This window comes from Lepidochelys kempii, chromosome 4, assembly GCF_965140265.1.
Source record: "Lepidochelys kempii isolate rLepKem1 chromosome 4, rLepKem1.hap2, whole genome shotgun sequence".
NCBI lineage: Eukaryota > Metazoa > Chordata > Testudines > Cheloniidae > Lepidochelys > Lepidochelys kempii.
The window spans coordinates 133,451,514-133,475,394 of NC_133259.1; the positions used below are offsets into that span (position 1 = coordinate 133,451,514).

Here is a 23,881-nt window from a genome sequence, read left to right on the forward strand (position 1 = left end):
CCCGTTCCTCGATGCTGCAATCAGCTTAAGCAAGGGAACTCTACAGACAGCTATCTACAAGAAACCCAGAGGTCACCACACTTACCTCCACAGATCCAATAACGACCCAGGACACACCAGGAAATCTGTTATCTACAGACAGGCACTCAGATACCACAGAATCTGCTCCAAGGAGAAAGTCCAGGATACGCACCTTAATCAAACAAGGACTGAGAAGTAAATTGCATCACGGAACAGGCCACCCAAATACTGCAAGAGAACCTGCTCCAGTAGGGTGGGAGGAAGGGGACACGCTGCCCACACACCCCTAGTTGTCACCTACTACTCCCACCCTGGAACCCATATGGGATATCATCAAACAATTACAACCTATACTTGACGGCGACCACATTCTGAAATAAATCTTTCCTGAACCTCCTCTTCTGGCCTTCAAACAACGGCCCAGCCTTGCCAAGCTCATCCTCAGAAGCAAGCTTCCCACACCCCAGGACACACCAACTCAAAGTGGCACCAGACCTTGCCAGAACACCAGATGCAAAACCTGCAGACACATCTGTGCTGCTACGATGATCAGTTTCCCTCACAACACACCTTTTCAAGATCCATGGGTCCTACACATGCCTATCACAACCTATGCAGTACCTCACCCAGCGCATCAAATGCATCAACAGCAACTGTGTGGGAGAGACCAGACAATCACTATGCTGTTCAATGAACTCAGACAGAAAAATAATAAAAGACAAAAACTCCTTATCACCAGTGAGCAAACACTCTTGACAAAGCAATCATTCCATATCTGACCTCTCAGTCCTGGTCCTCAAAGGAAACCTGAAAGTCTTTCAAAAGACGAGCCTGGGAACTTAAATTCATAATTGTGCTAGACACTGAAAATCATCTGAGACACTGATTTTATGGCTCAATGCAACAATTTGTAACCTAATATCCCTCCTTTGTCTTACGACTGCAGAGGTGTTAATTGCCTCTTTCATTTTAAATATTTTTTTGCAACATGTGTTGGCCCCTCATGTATAACAATCTGTCCCAGCCTCTATTTAGTCGTGACACTCTGGTTACCTTCTCCAGACCCAATCTCTTCCAACAATAGAAGCTGGTCCTCACCCACCTTGTGGCTCAGGGTTCTTTAGTTTTGGTAATTTATCTTTCAATTCTGTAGTCTGAGCAAGCATTCTGACATTAATAACATTACAAATTTACAGTCCTTTGATTACAATCCTACTCCCTGCTAGTTAGCCAAAGGAGACACAGAACTCTGAACAAAAACAAGGGAAAAAGGATGAATTGGTAAGAGGAGGAAATATCTGAATAATGAAGTTCATCAAACAAATATGGGAACATGGCATACTTGATTTCAGAAGGAGGTTCTCTAGATTTCATCCCCTTTTTTGGATTAGCAGTTGTAATCTGCACAATAGCTGCCTTCCCTCTCAAATGTGTTCTTGGCGAGCATTTTGAAAACTGTTTTTACTAGTTTAATATTCATGTCTGGTTTATTTAGGCTGTCGAGTTTCTGGTGGGTTTTTTTGTTTTTAAACTTCTAAAAATATTAGCTATAATTTGCCTACACATGTATATCAGTGTTCAAAAATATCTACGTTCATGAACTATCTGTAAATCTATATATCTATATAAAATGCCCTCCTTCGAAGCTCCAGGTTCCTGGGGAAGCACAGGAGAAACTTAGAGTAGTGGAGTAAAAGACCCACAGCAGGCCTGGGTCAGCTGACTTGGGCTCCCATTGCAAAGCTAAAAATTGCTTTGTTGATGTTCAGGCTCAGGGGACCCTCCCTCCTCACTGGTTGTTAGGGATATTCAATCCATATAGCTAAAGTGGGGGAAATACTGCACAGAAATTTTCACTTTTAAATTACTTCCGTTAAAGATTAAATACAAAGGAAATTATTTACATCAGCTTTATTTATTTAAAAGGAAATCTCTGAAGACCCAATTGATGTAATTGGCACCAGACAATTGAAGTACAGCGATCAGAAATGGTAGAAGTCCCGGTCCTAATGCTGTCTCTCTGTCTTGCAGGTTATTCTAAAGGAAAAAGTAAAAGAGCTTAATCTGCATGAGGTAAGCAAGTATTGTTGGGCTGCAATGAGTTACGCCTACAGAGCAAGGCCTCTTTCTGCAGTTCAGGAGTCAGCTGTTCGTCACGTTCCTTTTCTGGAATGATTATACAACTCGTGTAGAGTTCACACATTCCGGCTTCTATTCACTAGTGCAGACTTGTGGTTGAGGGAGATGGGCAAAGTAAATAAAGAATAACCAAAAATCTACAGCTAAGAGGGAACAAATGAAAAGAAAAGTCCGCCATGTTACTATTTATGGTGTAAATAGGTCAGGAGAAAATAGAACAATTGATTGTTCTCGATCAGTGTTGTTACAGGTGCTCATTTCTGCATTTATATCAGATTAGAGAGACACCAGGGGTGAGGTAATGTCTTGTACGCCTTTGTGGAAGCTTGAAAGCTTGTCTTTTTCACCAGTGGAAGTTGGTACAGTAAAAGATATGACCTCACCCACCTTGTGTCTCTATTGTCCTGGGACCAACACAGCAAACAACAGTGGTTTACATCTGGTTGGTACTTAAGTTCCAGAATACCAATCATGTGCCCCCAAATGATTATTTAGGCACCTGTGCAGAACTCAATATCCCAACTTAAGCCCCCCAGGACTAAAAAATGGGTTTTTATGCTAATATTTTAATTGGAGGAGGGAGGGACAGAGTTTGCATCTAAGGTCAATTTGTCTGGAAGGCTTTGTCCACAAAACTTGATGCCATGAAATTATGATATGAGTGGGGGGTTGGCATCTATGACTGAATGGCTTGTTGGCTGTTTTTTGGAAAGAATGAAGCAAGGCAAGAGGTGAGATAAAAGCCGGCAAGGAGGAAGATAGAAATGGCTGAGAGAAATGAGTGGTGGAGATCTTACTAATGAGGGAAAACATTCTGGATTTAGTGAAGGCCCCAGCGCAAGGGGGACTGTACACCCAACCTCTCTGATTGCAGCATAGCCAGGGTTTAACTGTAGACTTGTAAGTGGGAAAGGAGTTGAATACCAGGCTGTCTAAGAACAGAAAGGTTGTTTACAGTAGTGAGGAGCTGTTGCCACATCCTTGTTACTTAGTAACCCAGTTTGGATTTTTAATGTGGTTTCAATGTTACAGGAAGGTGATCAGAACAGACTAATGACTAAACTGTCAGCTCTTGTCCCGCTTAAACTTAAACACACTCGTTTCCATTCCGTTTCTGGGTGGCCAAAGTGCATCTCCCTAACGCAGCCATGGCGTAGTACTCAACGCTGTAGCCAAAATGTTTGTGTGACTCTCTGCAGAAGACAGGTTTCTGAAAGGACAGCCCCCCACAGCACACCATCTCTCTGCTTCTGTTGGCTCCAGTTGTTGCCATGAATTAATAGGGATAGAGGCAGCAAAAGAGACCAGAACAAAGCAGAAATAATGGAGGGTTGAGTAACTGCAATGGACAGACAACCGTGGCCTGAGGCAGCATACTGTGTTGGTCAGACAGAGGGTCTGCAGCAGTCATGGGGCACTGGGAGCACAATATGTATGTTATGTAACGCACATCCCCAGTCCCCGAACTAGCTAAATGTAAACAGATGCCATTGTCATGGTGTGTCCTAGAATTTTTTAGAAGTCTAATTTGTTAATGAAACAACTGGAAGCCTGACTCTGAAATACTTCTGTATCACATGATTTGCTGTTGCTGGATCAGGAATGCTCCTACACTGAGATTTGGGCAGGATGTTGGGTTGGTTTGGGGTGACACGGGGGTGGGGGTGAAGCATATGGGGACAGAAATAATGTATGTAAGATGATAGAAAACTGTAGATAAAAGAGAAAGTCAAATGTGGGTCCCTCAATGCATCCGATGAAGTGAGCTGTAGCTCACGAAAGCTTATGCTCAAATAAATTTGTTAGTCTCTAAGGTGCCACAAGTCCTCCTTTTCTTTTTGCGGATACAGACTAACACGGCTGCTACTCTGAAACCTGTCAAATATAACAGTATAAAGGTGATTTCTGGCTCAGTCTGGCCAAGACTTGGTAATGGGTCAGACAGGTACGTTTCTGGTTGCTACCTGAGTTGGGCTGAGTAAACTCCGTGGGACTTCATTCCAATTTAAAAACACCCAGCCACCTTTGCTTCTGTCCATTATGATTGCAGAGATCTCCTTCACACTATGAGCCGTAACAATGCTGCCTTCCTCAGTCTGCAGATAAACGATACCTTGAAAGGTAGAAAGGGCACCCATTCACACCAGCAAGATGTCTACTTTGGTACATTCAGAATTATGCCGCTGCTGATTACTTTAGCAAAAACACTGCGTCCTTAGACTCATAGGACTGGAAGGGACCTCGAGAGGTCATCTGATCCAATCCCTTGAACATAGGGCAGGACTAAGTATTATCTAGACCGTCCCTGACAGGTGTTTGTCTAACTTGCTCCTAAAAATCTCCAGTGACAGAGATTTCACAACCTCCCTAGGCAACTTACTCCAGTGTTTAACTTCCAGGATTGTGGTGGAGCATGCACCAATTAGCACCACTTCTCCCAACCCTCACCACCCTGCCCCCTTCACCAGATGCCTAGATGTACGTGTACATTGTTATGGGTTGAAATTGTATTTGGCACTGGTGTGACTGCTGCTGGAATACTGTGTCCTGTTCTGGTGTACGCAATTGAAGAAGGATGTTGATAGATTGGAGAGGGCTCAAAGAAGAACCATGAGAATGATAAATGGATTGGAAACCATGCTTTGTAGTGAAAAACTCAAGGAGCTCAATCTGTTTATTTCAACAAAGAGAAGCTTAAGGGGCAACTTGATCACAATTGGAAAGTAGGAACATGGGGGACAAAAATTGGATAACAAAGGGTAGGGAAGGAATATCCCACAGGACTACTGAAGTTTGCTGGATGGTCTCAAAAATATTCCCCGTCAGAAACACCATTTTCTCATCTACCTCTGATAATTAGACTTGCAGTAATACGTGTGTGCCTGCTTCATCCAGCAGCCAGAGTTAGGCAGGCCTTTCGCCTGGTTTTAAGGCAGGCGGTCCTCTTTTTCTGTGGTCACACCGATCCAGGCGGAGCAGTGTGCTCTTCAAAATGGCGTCCTCCATGCGGTGTGACCTTGCACATACCATATGTGCAAGGTCTCACAAATGGGATCACACCTGGGCCCACACCATTCCCAGAAGTACTGGCATGTCCAGTATTCTGGGGATGCAGCAGTGGCTATCTTAACCAGCGTACACTCTTCACAGCATCTGCCCTGCCACTGTGAAGCGTTCACGGTGTGCGGTGGGAATGTTTATTTACCGAAGGAGCTGAGATACACCTGAGACTGCACCTGGAATGATATTAATACTCAGTCCACCTGTGGTGCCTCTCGTCCACGGTACTTAAGGCCCTGGTGCAGCATTCACTTCCAGGCACCTGTTTACCAGGAAGATGTAGGCGAGCTGGAGAGACTTCAAAGAAGAGCAGCAGAAATAATTATGGGGCTTCAGCAACTTGGCTTAGGAAGGAAGATGAACAGACTCCAGTTCACCTTTGGGGCACCAGTTGCTGCTCGTGACAGCTAGCAGACACTCAGGAGGGAAAGGAACCCGTAAAGCTCTTTGAGTCCGCACATCTGCTCTATTTTCTGTAGTGCCACTTGACAGGCTCTTAACATGTAGCAAACTGTGTGTTCATGGTACTGGAGAAAAGAAGTCTGGATAGCACTCTGGGGCCCAATCCTGAGGGCTCGACTCGGGCAAAGCTCCACTGAAGTCTGTGAGAGTTTGCCTGAGCTGCAGGATTGATCTGATCTGTAAAGAGAACTTGAGACTGATGACTGGATATACTCAGTTGATCTTACTCCCTTGGAAAAGGCTTGAGCAGTCAAGAACTCCTTGTGTTCCTGCAGCTCTGGCCCTTAGAGCGTGCTGCCCTGGGACAGATGGTCTCTTTGCTCAGCCTTTTGGGAGCTTCCAGTTTCATGAGAAGAACAGCATCAAAATACAGCACACACATTAAAGAGCCCTGCACTACTGCCAGCACAAGTATCGATGATGCAGCCCCAGTGAAAGGATCATCTCAGTGAAGAGTCAGAGGTGAAAGGAGTTGGAAGCATCAAAAATGGGTGAGGGGGAACCTGCGATTCAGAGGAAGGAATCAAAATGTATTCCTCATACAAGCACTTCCGATAACAAGCCACCTTTAACGAGCTTCAATCAGCTCTCATTTTACTTGTATTTCAGGATATTTAACATTCTGTTCCTTTGTATTTAGGGCTTGGAAAGCCAGGAGGTGATCATTATAGATACTACTTCTGTACTATTTCACATATGCAAAGCCCTGGGCAGATTTTCACTAGCCTTCATAACACTCTGTGAGGGAGATGAGTATTATCCCTATTCTGCAGATGGGGGAACTCAGGCAGAGCAGTTAAGTGAGTTGCCCAAGGTGACCGAGGTGGCTGAGTCAGGATTAGAGTTTAGGAGTTACTGGCTCCCAGGTTTATGCCACTAGATCATGTGCCTCTTAAGTTTGTAGTCTCTCTATTTTATCTTTTACAAGACACTTCTGCATTAGCCTCACAGAAGGCAAGTAACTGAGAAGGACCCCACCCGCACTGGGCCACCTGCTGTGTTTGCTGAACTGGATTAGCATGACTGGTCAGCCATCTTGGGTGGATGGGATCAGACTGCATCTATACCAAACTTAGAAACTCTCTCCTAGCCTATACCCCTACTCCTAACCAGGACCTCATTCCTAGTTTTTCATATGGTGAAGATTTAGCCTAAAATACTGTTTCTAAACTTGGGCTTAACACTAGCTAGCCAACCCCTGTTTTAAAACTGAGCTGGCCTGAAGTGGTTTTAAATCTGGTTTCTAACTAGCTCAACCCAGTGTAGAAGAGAATAACGCTCTCATAGGCAAAGTATGGATGTTTGACGTCAACCATGGTGGCAGTCTCCCTGTAGAGCACTGCTGAGGAAGAGGAACACACAGAATAAATGTTAGAAAGGAAATCAGACTGGGCTTTCCCAGTGGAAAGGAGTCAAAGTGGATCTAAAAGAAGGGTAGTCGCAGAGTAGCGGGGTGGTGAAAGCCCTAGTCTTTTCCCTGCTGGAGATCTAATGGAAATGAGGTGGGGGGAAGTCCAACTTGGGAGCCATCTGCACTGTAGGAGCTTTCATGTTGAGAAACCCAATTACAGCGTAGCAATCCCAGGACTTACATTGTACAGTTGAACCTCAGAGTTACGAACTGACCAGTCAAACACACATCTCATTTGGAACCGGAAGTACATAATCAGGCTGCAGCAGAGACCCTCCCCTCCCGAAAGGCAAATACAGTACAGTGCTGTGTTAAACGTAAACTGCTAAAAAAATAAAGAGAAAGCAGAATTTTTTTCTGCGTAGTAAAGTTTCAAAGCTGTATTAAGTCAATGTTCAGTTGTAAACTTTCGAAAGAACCACCATGATGTTTTGTTCGGAGTTACGAACAACCACCATTACCGAGTTGTTTGTAACTCTGAGATTCTACTGTAATTTGACTGAGTTGTATTTTCACCTCCTCCCAAACCAATACAGTCCAAGGTTGTAGCATGGTCTGGGACGACCGTTGAAACCCGGGTCAGCCTGTCCGTACTATATGACTAAACTATGTATTATATTAAGCCCCTCCCACCCAAAAAAGAGTAGTTTCCACAGTGCAGATGGGAACGTGATTCTTAACAAAGAACTATCCACACCATGAAAAGCACCCACACAGTAGTCTTGAAATAAGAGAGGCTGAAGAGTTGGAATAGCAGGAGTCCTTACGGGCCAGGATTAAGGTGATTTGGAAGGATTCTCTGGGTATCTTGTACAGCACAAACCCTGGCTAGGTCAGGTATAAGGCAGGCTATTTGACCTGTAAATTCAGCTACAAATATCTCCCCACCTAATAATTTTTTTTTTTACCAGCAATCCAGTGGGTTAGTGGTACATAGGTGCTGGAGTTAGGGGTGCAGAGGGTGCTGCAGCTCCCCCTGGCTTGAAATGATTTCCATTATATACAGGGTTTACAGTGTGGTTCACTGGCTCTCAGCACCCCCACTGTACAAATTGTCCAGCACTCCTGTAGTGAGTGAAGGACATCATGAATTTTATAAATAGGATATTACTGCCAGACAACATGTCATTTACAGGGTTTTCATACTGAGTAGGAAAGAAGTCTCTGTTTCTTGTGTGCATAAGCTTTAGTTGTTCACTTCTGAAAGTCAAATGGATCATTAACAATCTCCTGAGTGCTTCTGCTTTGCTGGCATCATTTCCATAGATCACTGAGTATCTTGGTGCCTTTCTGCAAGTGCATATTCTACTATGCTTACTGATTATCTCTCTTGAAATATCCCAGTGGTCAACAGTGGAAAGTTGGCTGGATCTAGGAGCCTATTGCCAGAGAGGTGTGGCTGCTATTGACAGTTAAGCCAAGAGTGTCAATGAAGAGCTAGTGACAGTTGTGTGGGAGTGAGTTTTACGTGCTAAGAGAACTTTTTTTTAAACCAAGAGCATGTCACAAGGTGGGGGAGAGGGCGGTCGGGTAGTCTATGTAGACTGACCATCTGTCTGATCATCTTCAGCGATAAAAGGCGATAAGTTGTGTTGGGGTGATTAGAGCCCAGTCATTTGTATTAAATGCAGAGAATGTTAAACTCTTTGATTTGGATTAATGTGTCAGATTAACGAACTGAGGCCCTTGGTTACTTATCACTTAAACTCTCCCAACCCTGACACATGTGACTATACCAAACTCCGATTGGGTTGTGCATGGTTACTCAGCATAAGCCTCACAGGACGGGTTCTGCACAGCACAGACCACTTGCGGTTCCCTTATACTGTCTCTGGGTTTGCCCATACTAGAGGAAAAACATTGAGAAGAAGCTTAGCCCTTCAAAAAGGCAGTGATGTCAGAGTTGTGTCCAAATGTCAAGACTGCAGGTTCACTGTGGCCATGTCTACACAACAAAATTATGTCGACCTAATTTATGTTGGCATACAGCCACTGCAGGTATTAAATCACTTGTGCATGTACACTCGTGGCTCCTTGTGTGGGTGCTGCACGTCCTCCCCAGAAGCGCTTGTATCGATTGTCTTGTCAGTGTGGGATGGCTCCTGAAGGCCCTTAGCAGTCAACATAAGCTACGCAGTGTCTATACTGACATTGCATTAACCAAATTACATGTAGTGTGACTCTATGCCGCTCGGGGAGGTAGTGTTACTAAATCGGCATAGAGAGGAGGCACTTATGTCAGCAGGAGCCAAATTTAAGTGAAGATACTTCCAAACGTAGATGGATGCAAGGCAGCTTATGTCGACCTCACTATGTAGTGTAAACCAGGCCTGTAACTCTGGCCTCTGGATGTTTTTCCCCTACAATATTTTTGTTAGGATCACAAGTGAATAACGTAACCCATTTTCGCTGAAGTGTGTTCTGTCCCAAGGCAGAGTCGTAGTGAGACCATTTGACAAATCTGCATCCCTGACAAAACAAGATGAAACAGAGTTCTTTAAAATACTCCAGTGTTAGTCAAGAGAGCAGTTTGGTGGAGAGGTTCCTTGGGGAATGTTTCCATTGACTTAGCCTTACCTACAGAGTATGTATTCAGAAAGTTTTCCATCAACTGATTCCATTGTCTCTCTGCTTTCTCACCTTTCAGATCTGTGCCGTTTGTTTGGAGGAATTCAAGCCCAAAGATGAGTTGGGAATCTGTCCATGTAAACATGCCTTCCACAGAAAGTAAGTGCCGAGCTACCAGTCGGTACAAAAGACCAAAGTTATGTTTACAAAAGCCTTGCAAGTCTCTTGGAAACACTGGCAGCACTAAGTAATTGATGGCCTCTGAATTACAAAGGCTTATATTGTGAGCATCTGCCTGTGCTGTGTTCTAAAGGATTAACAAATGCTACTCCTCTTTAATAAGGCCTCGTTTACTGTATTAAGTTGAGCCATGTTTACTAAAGCTTTGGAAGTCTAGTCACAGTTGCCTTGAAAGTTGGTGGGAAAAGTTGTCTGTGCACGAGCCTTGCCTTTAATGGAGAGACTTGTCACACGTTCACTTGCGTTGGAAGTCTAGGGTTCCAGGAGGTGTATACGGCGCTGTACCACATGTTGCACAGTGAAACCTGCCCAGGTTGCACCTTCATTCTAAAAGCACAGCTCGCTGCAATGCAGAATGCTCAAAACAAAGCAGGACACGCAGCGTGGGGCTGGCTTGCCTGGTGGGGACAGGCGAGCCTTCCTGGAGAGTTTGGAAGGGAGCAAAGGTACTTGGCAAAGGGTATACAAGGCATCTCAAAGTGTATGTGGACCATGAAGTGTGGAGTGGGTGATGGAAATCCAGATAAGATCGGGTGAGGAGTAGCAAGGGATGTATGAGGAGCTGGAGGTGAGAATAGAGGCGTGCAGAGGCTGATGAATTAATAGCTGGAACTGGATGTGTAAAGAGAGAGGGAAGGAGGTGAAGGGACTTGAGTGGCAGAGGAGATGTGATCAGAATGGCCTGAAAGGAAGATAATCTTGCCAGTAACCTTTCTGACAGGCTGGAGTGGAGAGAGTAGAACGCAGGGTGGAGGAAGCTTACAGTGATTGGGGTGGCAACGAATGAAGACCTGCACCGAGGTCGTAGCAGTAAGGCTAGCAATGAAGTAAATACTTGTCCTGAAATGCAGTTATCCTGTTAATTTGTAGGCTACGTATTGTTCTTGTATAGCATACGATGTGGGAGAGGGAGGGGCCATGGCTGGCCTCTAAATCCCACTGCAGTCACCTTTCACTCTATCCCTGGCTGGAGAGAGGCCAACAGCACTCTAGAGCTATTGGGCTGGAACGTTCCAGTTTAGTTCTGAACTTCACACCCTGCAACAGGATTTTAGTTGAGCTAACACACAGTAAAAGCTCATCCACTCTGCCCCTCCCTCCGCTTCCCCCAGCTTGCTGTCCACCAAGTGATTCTAATTGTTGGCTACGTAAAGGAACTGTTAGACTATGTCTACGCTGCACTTCCATTGGTAAAACTTTTGTCGGTCAGGGGTGTGAAGAAACCACACCCCAACCAACGAAAGTTTTACCAACAAAAAGCGCCGGTGTGGACAGCACTTTGTCGGCAGGAGACGCTTTCGCACGGACAAAGCTACCGCCCCTTGTTGGGGGTGGTTTTATTTTGTTGGCAGCAGAGCTCTTTCCTGCAGACAGAGCAGCTATACTGCGTACCTTACCACGTACCTTACAGCTGTAAGGTGCATAGTGTAGACACAGCCTCAGATTTGCTCTAAAGCAGTGCTGTGTGTTCCCATGGTATGAATGCATAATTTCCCCCTCCCCCAAAGCATGCAACCTAAACAGAGAGTGGAAAAATGCTTTCCCCGCCATGCAAAGGTGGTTTTTCAGTGACCCAGATCTGGACGTGGAACTAGGTTTTGTGACTTTACTCCCTCAAAAATCTGCAGATCCATAAATCATTCTAGCTGTAATGGCCTGTATGTACCCTCTGTGCATGTCTGTGTTTTTCTGCATTGCACCTGTTCATGCCTTTAGATCATAGTGTTCCACGACAGATATTCCACACGCTCTGTACAGAGATGCAGCACGCTCTACTGGAAAGAGCTGCATGAGCTTCTGGAGCTAGATCAGTAATAGACTATCTCTCTTGTGCACAAGGCATCCCAAAAAGCCTTTTGAAAGAAAAAAGCCAGACACTGGTAGCTTAGGACCCAATCCTGCAAAGTGCTGAGCACCTCCCGTGCTTCAGTGGGAGTTGAGGTTGCTTTGCACCCTGCAGGAGCGCAGCTTTGTGACTTAGCAATAGCTCAAATGCAGCCTTTGGGTACTAGAGCCTGTTCCCCAGGGGGGAGAGAATACTGGTGAAGAAGCTGGAGTTAACCCCTCCTCCCTTTGGAAAATGTCACTGGTTCTTTACCTTCCCCCTGTTGACCTGCCAAAGATGGTCAGAATTGACATCCGGCACGTAGTACTTCCCATGCTGCAGTTTTGGTGTGAACCCAAGTCCTGGGACCGGGCTCAAATCTGCCAGATATTTTGCTCTGAGGTGGGATTGCTACCTGCAGGGTTTTGCTAACACAGCAACACTCTGGGCCTAATTCTCCAAGCGTGCTGCGTGCAAAGCAGCCTCTGAAGAGCTCATCTCTGTGTTGGGGGGTCGGCAGAAGGCCAGAGCTTGAGTTGAGGATGCCAGCTGTGACCGTTTCGGGGCTTTTGTAAGGATGGGGGGTTGCTTGGATGGTGCTTGCTCTTTAAAAAGAAAGCAGCATTGCAGCAGTGAGCATCACCGCAGAAGTCCATAATGGCGTTCATCCCAGTTCAGCAGAATCAGGCATGTTTAAGTGCAGTTTTTTTATTTGCATAAGGGAGTGGAGGTGCGGAATTTTAAAATTCTTTGGGTGAGATTCTCTGACAAGTTCCAGTATTGAGCTGGCACAGCGATTTTCCAGCTATAAAAATGTCTGTTCACTGTATAAAACTGACTTTCTACACGTGAATGCAAAGAGGGACTTTAAGATGAACTAAAACTCTGGAGGTAGAAATGCGCCTAATAGGATGAAAATGGCAGGTGAGTGTGGAAGCCAGGAGTCTGGGGCTTGATTCCAGCTTTGTCGCAGACTCTCTACGTGAACTTGGGTAAGTCATTTCACTTCGCTCTGTTTCCACAGCTTTAACATGGAGATAATGATTTCTACCTCCAAAAGGCTGAGAGAATTAATGTTTGGCAAGTGAGAGGAGACGCTCAAATGAGGGGGGCCAGAGAAATGTACAAAGTGTTCAGTGGTGGTAATCAGGTTCAGTGTGAATTAACTCTGTCCTCTTTTCTTCATTCCCAGGTGCCTCATTAAGTGGTTGGAGGTGCGAAAAGTGTGTCCACTCTGCAACATGCCTGTCCTACAGCTGGCACAACTCCATAATAAGCAGGACCATGGGCCTCCCCAGGGACCACTGCCTGGGGCAGAGAACATTGTATAGCTTCTCCTAAGCAAAGGACACTTCCATCACAAAAAAAATCACAAGGATGAAAACGATGGACTTATGCAGAGAATCGCAGATCTCTGAATCTGTTCCTTACAGCCTTGGTGCATCTACCAGGATTCCCTTTGTCTCATGAAGAGCTCCCACGATGCACTTTAGGGGATGGGGCCAGATGTTTGGACTTCAGAACAACCAAAGCAATATGCCACCAGCGCAACAAGAAGACAAAAGGCAACAACAAGCCTATGTGTTTGGGTTTTTGAGAGCACTTTATGACGGACCCTGTCGCCGATATTACATGTGTAGGCCTGGTACCTGTTTCTGGCTAGTTGACTATATGATGTGCTGAGTAGGAGGGATAATGTTACGAGCACAGTAAGAGAACTTACAAGGGCAAGTCTTTCAAGACCCTGGCCCCTGGGTACCTTGAATGGCAGATCCTATGCAGCCAGTGGACATCTTCTCATCTCAAAAAAACAAAACCAACCTTCACACCCCCTTTAAAAACTGTCTCCATAAGGCCAAACCCAGCCAGTGATTACCTCACGCTGAATTGCTAGTGGCTGGAGAAATGAGCAAGGGTTTTACATTGTTCCTTTAAGGAGAATTTCCTGAAGTTGTGGGATTATTCGGAAATTTAAATTTTGACAATATCCTGTTAGCAGGGACAGCACTAGACCAGTCTGCCTCCAAGACAGTGCAAGCGCATAAGCACTCTGGGCTGAAGTAGTTCCAGGGGAAGGTTTGCAGGTACTGTCCAGTAAGGGAACTGGGTCACTCTAATGTGCACGTATGGCCTGATTGTGTCGGAGATGCTGAGCACCCACGGCTCCCCAGTCTTCATCTCTGAGAATCAACCTTTACGTGACCCCAGAGGAGCAGTGAGGTTGGATCTGATCTTGAGAACATCCATTGCCCCCGAGTGTTCTGAAAAGTGACGGGATGATTTCCTACCAAGCGCTGGCATTAAGCTGGCTTTGGACACAGGCACTTACTGCAAACTGCACAGCAGCCATAAATGTGTCCTTATTTTCCTCTGCAATAAAAAAGCCCATTTGAAAAATCTAAGTGCAAGGCCCAGCGGTTACATGCTTTTCTTCCCGTCTTGTGTAGTTGGTGAAGCATGATTGCAGTACACCGCCTCACTCTCCCACACGCCCTCCTGTCTGCACAATCACAATCTCAAAGGGCTGATCTAACCTTGGCGCAGACAGGCCCAAGTCCACTAAATTCAGCAGAGCTCTGCTGCCTCTTACTTCAGAGCCAATGATAAACCTTGACTATCTTGTTTCTTTCTCTTGGCTCTGAACTAGAGAGAGGTACCATGTCGTTCTGCTGGGTGCAGAGGTATTCAAGTCACCCTTTTGAGTTCTGTGGCCCACTTGAAATGGATGTGTGTCGGGATAAGTGGCAGGGCATAAGGTCTGTTTGTGTATGTACGTTTCTTGGGGTTGAGGAGTACCCTTGGTGTTTGGCCGAAGTATATTAAAGCAGGGTAGGTTTCCGATTTCTAGCTCCGCTTTCTGAGTGATTCAAAAGTGCTGACACTACTGAGATTCCTGAATTAGACCAATAATAAACCGTACAGGTGCAACTGGATCAGAGGGAAGTTAAATGTACGTAGCTAGCCATTGTCTAAAATGCCGTAAATGTGCGTATTGCTTACTGCCTTGGCTTGCCAGCCCTTTCTCCTCCTAGGTACACATCTGCATGCTTAGCATCTGTTGAGTGCCGTCCCATGAGAGCCTCACAGCTACTCCCATTCAAGGCGGATCCTCTGGTTCTTTAACAACGTTCCAGGAGCCTGATATCCCCTGATCCCTTTGCTGTCAGATCCAATCCAGTTTACATCTCATGTACTACCAGGAATCCTTTTGTCTTCTAAACATTGCTTTATAAGGGCCAAATCCTGCTGCCATTGATCTCAATGGAAAAACTCTCCTGAACCTCTGTGGCATCAGGATAGGGGACATCCGAGGGGGAAGATTCACTTACTCGTGAGTGCCCTCTGCCCTGACTTTGACTATTGCAGCCTGCATGTTGTTTGCAGACTGTATTGTGACGGGATGGGAGGGGAAGGCACGTGTATTTGTTTATAAACGTTAACCTGTGGCTAGTTTACTCTGCTTATTTGCCTGCTCGCAGGTATTTGCATGAGCTGTGAATGACTGAACAGTTTTGCAGAGGAGCTTTGCAACAACCAGTGGGAAGAAGGATGGGTTGTGAACATCTACCATTAACCACTTTGTCCATCGTGAACTTCAAAATTCCCCATTTAACCAGAATAGAAAAGGTCCAAATGCCGTTATTTCCCTTTTGTCGATCAGCACCAAGCTGGTAGTCATCGGTAGTATTGATTAAAGAAACGTTAGGTGCCTTTGACCTTTGCACCCTTTACAGAGCTACGGTACAGTACCACACCACCAGCAGCTCTTGCGGATGAAACCAACAATCCTACCATGCCTCAGCCTGTCGATTTTCTGTCTCTGGTCCAGCCAAGCAGGGCACGCTGGCTTATAGATGGATGTCCGCAAAGAGGGTTGATGACTTGTCTCTCTAATGTAGCCTAATATATGCATTTCCAATGTGCCTACACAATAATTTAGGTCAGACTTGAACAAAAAACCTCCTGCTGCCACTGAAGTCAATGGGGAATTTTTGCCACGGGCTTCACTAGGAGCAGGATTTGATCCATATAGTCTGTCCTGTGATACGTGCACCCTTCCTGACCCCCCACCACTACCACTGAGCCTTTCTGTGTACTTTTATTTTTTTGCCACAGCCATTTTTTAAGTCATTCAGAAGAATCTGTGTTCTGAACGTTTTATATATGAGACTCTTACCTAAGCAATTAGGTATCTTAGATTGTATTCTGAATGGAACAAAGATCTGGATTTGAACTATGAATATAAAGTGACAGGGCTGGCTTAGTGTCTTCCCTGCTGTCTCCTGGCTGTGCTGATAATGTTTGCATTTTATTTCTGTGATGAATACCACAGGCTACAGTGCTGTATCTCATTCATAGATTCATTGATACTAAGGTCAGAAGGGACCATTATGATCATCTAGTCCGACCTCCTGCACAACACAGTCCACAGAATCTCACCCACCCACTCCTGTGAAAAACCTCTCACCTATGTCTGAGCTATTGAAGTCTTTAAACCACGATTTGAGGACTTCAAGGAGCAGAGAATCCTCCAGCAAGTGACCTGTACCCCATGCTACAGAGGAAGGCGAAAAACCTCCAGGGCCTCTTCCAATCTGCCCTGGAGGAAAATTCCTTCCCGACCCCAAATATGGTGATCAGCTAAACCCTGAGCATATGGGCAAGATTCACCAGCCAGATACCCAGGAAAGATATCATTGAGGATAAAACTGTGTGATCCCTGCATTCTTGTGACCTGGAAAAAGAGCCAGCCTGGCTGAACTGCTTCCTAGGTGCCCTGCAGGAGAAAATCCGTGAATTTCTTCCCTGAACGTCGAGGCCGCTGAGGATGCTCGCTAAGAAAGTGGTGGCTTTTGGTCTCCACAGTAAATAAAAGTGACCCATAGGCTGGTCTCTGGCAGCATACAACTCCTGGAGTCCGTGTCCCTCCATTCCTGCGGCTGGATTAGAATTTAGTATGAATTCAACTCCTGACCTTCCAGGTTCTCAGTGCTCAGAGCTTCTCCAGAAATCATGGAGTTCTGTGCAAGGACAGTTTGCAGGATCAGCACTAAGGATTTTTTCTGATGGCTCAGTTGGTGAGTTGGTAATAGGGTAGTGCAAAAAGCTTCAGGTCTGGGTAGTAATCTAGCCTAGGTCTGCAGTGTCTGAAAGTCACGGCCACATGATGGCGGTTGAGTGATCTGCGAGTTGGCAGTCTTATTCCCTTTGTTAGCATCTGGTCTCTCCATTCCCAGACACTTTATCTCATTTGGTACCCTTGTTGGGAATCAGAGTAGCAAGGCTGAGAAATGGGCCATGGACGCTTCTTCCTTCTTGTTCCTAGGGGTGACTCTTCAAAGCAGGGACAGAGGCAAAGGAGATGACTGCATGATGCTGTTTGCAGGACCGCTGTCTGTTCTGGGCATAGATCTTCAGTCTTGAGAGTTTCAATCTATAATTAGTTTATTTAGTTTCACTAAATTCTCTGAAACAAAACTTAACTTTTCTGGTTCTCTGGATCATATCAAGTTACAAGCAAACTTGAAGCCATGCTCTGATTGGTCCCCAAATCCTATAGGGGTTGGTAACCATACAGATATATAGAATAATGTCAGCACAGCAACTGTAAAACTGGGAGAGGGGAAGGTTAAAAGCCTCTTGCAGAAACTGGTCTGAATTGGTGCCACTTGAAATGTCCTCTCAAATGGCCAGAGGAATTCCCTGCACTTGCCTGGTGTGCTACGTCCTTCAGTGTTTGGTCGAACGAGTACCTACAGCATGGCTGATTTATTCCTTTTGGCTTTACCAGAATATTCAGCTCCCAATCACATCCACGCAGTCAATGAACCAGTGGAGTGAGATGTATTTTATTTTAAAGGGCTGTTACAGTGAGACTCCATCTTTCTCCTGTTGCTGTCCATTTTAGAGCCATCTCAACCGTACTCAGGTTCACCTTGCTGAGGGATGTTATGAAGGTAGTTTGCCAGTTCCACTCTAGTCTCTGTAACCGGTACACCACCACCTTGTGTATAGTATCTGTCTGGTATCTCTAGAGCAATTGACTACCTCAAGAGAGCTATTTAATGTCTTAAACGTCAGCGGTATATGTCACAAATGTATGGGGGGGAGGGGTGATACCCACATCCCGGAGCATATGAATGTGTTGTCCTCTCTCCATTTCCCAGCACTAGATTCTGCCAAATAGCACTCAGGCTCTTGAGCAGATTTGTGGTTTGTTTCACATTAACTGGTGGCCAAAAGTGGCACAGATCCCTGCAAACTCAGCACTTCCTTGAGACAGTGATCCGGGCTTGTGGGGGGAATTAGGCTAAAATATTCACAGGAACCACATTCCTGTCTGGTAAGATTCCCTTTCCCAATCTTGTTAGTCAAAAATACTTGTTTGACAGGCCACCTACCCACAACTCCCATTCACTTCAATGGGATTTGTGTGTGATAGGGTCTGATCTTGAGAGGTGTCAGAGCCTATTCAGCCAGTGGATGAAAGTAGAAGCCCTCATGGCAAATGCAATTGTATCTCCCTTGATTGATTGGTCCCTTCGTATATAGACCTTCTAACAGTATTCTCTCCTATAGTATGTACCCATAACTCCCACCAGTTAATGGGTGGTACATGTGTACATATCTGTGTGAGAATAGGCCACTAATTTTAGCAGGCTAGTTGCAGTCAGTTCATGGTTGGTTTCTTATAGCTGAACTAGGACAAGTTGCTTATGGATAATCCCTACTAGCTTGCTGTTTCTCTCCCAAGTGCATGATAGATGCAAATTTCCATTCCCAGGAGTTGAGTGGACAGGATCTCTGTGAATGGCCAGTCCTTGGTGCCAACTCCTTTTGTGATACAAAACATACACTGTTCACTGTAAAAGCTAAACCTTGTGGCAGAGAAGGTATTTGGAAGTATAGATTCTACCATGTGTCTGTCTTGTGTTTCTTTCAAAAGTTGACTGCCTTTATTGGAGAAAATTAAGCAACTTGTAGTCAACATTTGAAAACTCTCTTGTGTGTATTTCAAAGCAAAAGGCCCAAGTGTTAATTAGTTGCCATAAACCAGGTTGCACTGACCCATTGGTCCAGAGCATTTGTAGTGGTGATGGTGGATTCTGAAGCTTGATCAGATTTCATTGTCTTGATGAGGAAATGGAGCTGCAGGGCATAGCTCTGTGTCCTCCTGGATGTGTCTTCCTAAAACTCTTTACATGGTTGGTGAAAGCTTACTTTCCCCCTTGCTTGTTTTTGGTGACCCCAGTATTGAGCTGTTTGCCAGTGGATGGCTGACCTGTCTGATCTCTCACCCCAGTGTAAATCTGGAGTAACTCCTTGACCACCAGTGGATTTATACCAGTGTGAGATCAGAATTCAACTCCATGTCATGGGGATAACTATCTATTGATCAGCATCTAGATGACTTTGGATGTAAATGGAAGGGGCAGGCTATTACCTGAACTCTTTCTTAGGAGTTTCTCTTTTTTGCTTCAGTATTTACAACCCTCCCTACTGAAGGGGTGCAAGAAAGGGGTCATTCAGTATTACATTGTACAGGCTTTTCTAATGGCAGAGTAGACTGTTCTTTCCAATCCTTTTAGAATGGGGCTAAAGTGTCCCATTACCAATTAGTCTGTGTAGTTTGATAGCATCAGTACCTGAACTGTCGCTAGCATTTGACCGGTCTTGTGATTAGGCCACCAAGGGTTTAGGTTGGGGGCGGGAGGGTGGCGTTTTCTCCTTCTCTGTAAATACTGTGTGACTCCTGAGATGTTTATGCCTCTGGGTTCATAGACTGTTTGTACACTAAGAGTTCTGCAGCAGAATGTTTTTTAAAACATTCACTGTTTTTTGTAAGCTATATTTTTGTATATTTAATTGCTATTTTAAAATTCTAATGCATCTTTTTTGCTAATCACACTATTGTTAAGGAAAAGAGAATTTGCATGTGATTGGACTTGAAATGTAAATAAATACGGATTTTGGAAATCGTGCTGTGTTGGAGTCACTTCTGCCACCATCTCACTGAATCACACATGTTCACCTGTCTCTGGTTTACGTAGGTCACCCCCAGGGTGACTCTGGCTTGAGTCCATTGCTTACAAATAGACGGTACCTACTGCTGGGGGCAGTCCAGGCCAGGACACCATGGTGAGATTGAGTCAGCAAAGACTTGCCCCCTCCTTGCTTTTCCCCTATAGGTCCCAAAGCAAGTAAGCACCATTATCCCACTCTGATAGGTGAGGGGAAATGCAGAAAAGTGACTTGCCTGAGGACCCACGGTGAGTTGGGCAGCATGGAACCCAACACCCTGTCCCCTGTCATGTGCCACCTCCCGGGTAAGATTAGAACTGGTCATCTTAAGGTGGTGAAGACCCTGGATTCCCTGTCACCCCTTGCACTATAGGCCAAGCAGAATATTAAAGCCTTATGGCTGGATTGTCTGAGGTGCCGAGTGTGTCCATGGCTCCAGTTCACTGCAGTTTGGAACTCTTGTGTGCTCAGGGCCAATGGAAATCAAGCCCTAACTGACTTCTAGCCTGAGGTTGGCCTGGGCATCCCACTCCGTAAAGTGATCTACATAAACTATTTGTTCTGCTGCCTCCATACAAGACTGATCCAGGCTTATGCTTAGCATTAACAAGCTACATCTCCCCCTGCTGGCTACACTTCTCCCTGTCCCCTCAATGCACTGTAGACAAAGCTGACGCATTAGCTGAATGAGAACTCCCCCATGGCAAGCCAGCCAGACCAGCACTTTCCTGGCTTGTACGAAGTGTCCTATTATTCAGCAGAAACTTCCAGAGTTCAAATTGTTCGGCTTTCCTCTGTGCTAGCAACTACTCCCTGTCCAAAAAGGAAAAGGAGGACTTGTGGCACCTTAGAGACTAGCCAATTTATTTGAGCATGAGCTTTCGTGAGCTACAGCTCACTTCATCGGATGCATAAAAGTGGAAAATGCAGTGAGGATGTTTTTATACACACAGACCATAAAAAAATGGGTGTTTATCACTTCAAAAGGTTTTCTGTACCCCCACCCCACTCTCCTGCTGGTAATAGCTTATCTAAAGTGATCACTCTCCTTACAATGTGTATGATAATCAAGGTGGGCCATTTCCAGCACAAATCCAGGGTTTAACAAGAACGTTTGAGGAACGGGGGCGGGGGTAGGGAAAAACAAGGGGAAATAGGTTACCTTGTAAAATGACTTAGCCACTCCCAGTCTCTATTCAAGCCTAAGTTAATTGTATCCAATTTGCAAATGAATTCCAATTCAGCAGTTTCTCGCTGGAGTCTGGTTTTGAAGTTTTTCTGTTGCAATATCGCAACTTTCATGTCTGTAATTGCGTGACCAGAGAGATTGAAGTATTCTCCGACTGGTTTATGAATGTTATAATTCTTGACATCTGATTTGTGTCCATTTATTCTTTACGTAGAGACTGTCCAGTTTGGCCAATGTACATGGCAGAGGGGCATTGCTGGCACATGATGGCATATATCACATTGGTAGATGTGCAGGTGAATGAGCCTCTGATAGTGTGGCTGATGTGATTAGGCCCTGTGATGGTGTGGCATCGGGCTTTGTTGCAAGGATAGGTACCTGGGTTAGTGGTTCTGTTGTGTGGTATGTAGTTGCTGGTGAGTATTTGCTTCAGGTTGGGGGGCTGTCTGTAGGCAAGGACTGGCCTGTCTCCCAAGATTTGTGAGAGTGTTGGGTCATCCTTCAGGATAGGTTGTAGATCCTTAATAATGCGTTGGAGTGGTTTTAGTTGGGGGCTGAAGGTGACGGCTAGTGGCGTTCTGTTATTTTCTTTGTTAGGCCTGTCCTGTAGTAGGTGACTTCTGGGTACTCTTCTGGCTCCGTCAAACTGTTTCTTCACTTCAGCAGGTGGGTATTGTAGTTGTAAGAATGCTTGATAGAGATCTTGTAGGTGTTTGTCTCTGTCTGAGGGATTGGAGCAAATGCGGTTGTATCGTAGAGCTTGGCTGTAGACGATGGACCGTGTGGTGTGGTCTGAGTGAAAGCTGGAGGCATGTAGGTAGGAATAGCGGTCAGTAGGTTTCCGGTATAGGGTGATGTTTATGTGAGCATCACTTATGAGCGATCCAGTGTCCAGGAAGTGGATCTCTTGTGTGGACTGGTCCAGGCTGAGGTTGATGGTGGGATGGAAATTGTTGAAATCATGGTGGAATTCCTCAAGGGCTTCTTTTCCATGGGTCCAGATGATGAAGATGTCATCAATATAGCGCAAGTAGAGTAGGGGTATTAGAATAACGCTTCCTCAGCTCTCGTCCCCTAAGTCAGCCATAAAAATGTTGGCATACTGTGGGGCCATGCGGGTACCCATAGCAGTGCCACTGATTTGAAGGTATACATTGTCCCCAAATGTGAAGTAGTTATGGGTGAGGACAAAGTCACAAAGTTCAGCCACCAGGTTTGCCGTGACATTATCGGGGATAGTGTTCCTGACGGCTTGTAGTCCATCTTTGTGTGGAATGTTGGTGTAGAGGGCTTCTACATCCATAGTGGCCAGGATGGTGTTTTCAGGAAGATCACCGATGGATTGTAGTTTCCTCAGGAAGTCAGTGGTGTCTCGAAGATAGCTGGGAGTGCTGATAGCGTAGGGCCTGAGGAGGGAGTCTACATAGCCAGACAATCCTGCTGTCAGGGTGCCAATGCCTACGATGATGGGGCGCCCAGGATTTCCAGGTTTATGGATCTTGGATAGTAGATAGAATATCCCAGGTCAGGGTTCCAGGGGTGTGTGTCTGCGGATTTGATCTTGTGCTTTTTCAGGGAGTTTCTTGAGCAAATTCTGTAGTTTCTTTTGGTAACCCACAGTGGGATCAGAGGGTAATGGCTTGTAGAAAGTGGTGTTGGAGAGCTGCTCAGTAGCCTCTTGTTCATATTCCGACCTATTCATGATGACAACAGCACCTCCTTTGTCAGCCTTTTTGATTATGTCAGAGTTATTTCTGAGGCTGTGGATGGCGTTGTGTTCTGCACGGCTGAGGTTGTGGGGTAAGTGATGCTGCTTTTCCACAATTTCAGCCCGTGCACGTCGGTGGAAGCACTCTGTGTAGAAGTCCAATCTGCTGTCTTGGCCTTCAGGAGGAGTCCACCTAGAATCCTTCTTTTTGTAGTGTTGGTAGGAAGATCTCTGTGGATTAGTATGTTGTTCAGAGGAGTGTTGGAAATATTCCTTGAGTCGGAGACATCCAAAATAGGATTCTAGGTCACCACAGAACTGTATCATGTTCGTGGGGGTGGAGGGGCAGAAGGAGAGGCCCTGAGATAGGACAGCTTCTTCTGCTGGGCTAAGGGTATAGTTGCATAGATTAACAATATTGCTGGGTGGGTTGAGGGAACCATTGCTGTGGCCCCTTGTGGCATAACATTCATAAACCAGTCGGAGAACACTTCAATCTCTCTGGTCACGCGATTACAGACATGAAAGTTGCGATATTACAACAGAAAAACTTCAAAACCAGACTCCAGCGAGAAACTGCTGAATTGGAATTCATTTGCAAATTGGATACAATTAACTTAGCCTCTCCCAGTCTCTTTCAAGCCTAAGTCATTATGCAAGGTAACCTATTTCCCCTTGTTTTTTCCTACCCCCCTCCCCCCGCCCCGTTCCTCAGATGTTCTTGTTAAACCCTAGATTTGTGCTGGAAATAGCCCACCTTGATTATCATACACATTGTAAGGAGAGTGATCACTTTAGATAAGCTATTACCAGCAGGAGAGTGCGTTGGGGGACAGAAAACCTTTTCAAGTGATAAACACCCATTTTTTTATGGTCTGTGTGTATAAAAACATCCTCACTGCATTTTCCACTTTTATGCATCTGATGAAGTGAGCTGTAGCTCATGAAAGCTTATGCTCAAATAAATTGGTTAGTCTCTAAGGTGCCACAAGTACTCCTTTTCCCTGTCCAAAGGAAAACAGTCACCATCAACCTGGGAGAGCCTGGTGTTGGCAATTCAACCTTGCATTGTCCAAATGCAATGTCCTGCCAAGCTAGATGGAGCTGAGCCAATCATTCACAACAAAGAATTCAGGTGAGGAATTCAAGGGTTACTGTGTATTCTTCCCCAGCTCCATTGGGGTGCCTTTTGGCTCGACTTCAGACTAGATCCCTGTCTGTACAGAAGAAGTTGCT

General features: G+C 45.4%; 1 protein-coding gene across 6 annotated transcripts in view; it reads left to right on the forward strand.

The window, feature by feature from the left end:
* The window catches only part of RNF24 (ring finger protein 24), a 71,792-nt gene extending 52,089 nt beyond the window's left edge, over positions 1-19,703 (forward strand). For all 6 annotated transcript variants that reach the window (XM_073342943.1, XM_073342946.1, XM_073342947.1 and 3 more), the window contains exons 4-6: positions 2,053-2,094; positions 9,741-9,820; positions 12,919-19,703. In XM_073342943.1, coding sequence (XP_073199044.1) covers positions 2,053-2,094; positions 9,741-9,820; positions 12,919-13,057 — 261 coding nt within the window. In that variant the 3' untranslated portion in view covers positions 13,058-19,703. The remainder of the gene's footprint in view (positions 1-2,052; positions 2,095-9,740; positions 9,821-12,918) is intronic.
* Positions 19,704-23,881: the final 4,178 nt, after the last annotated feature.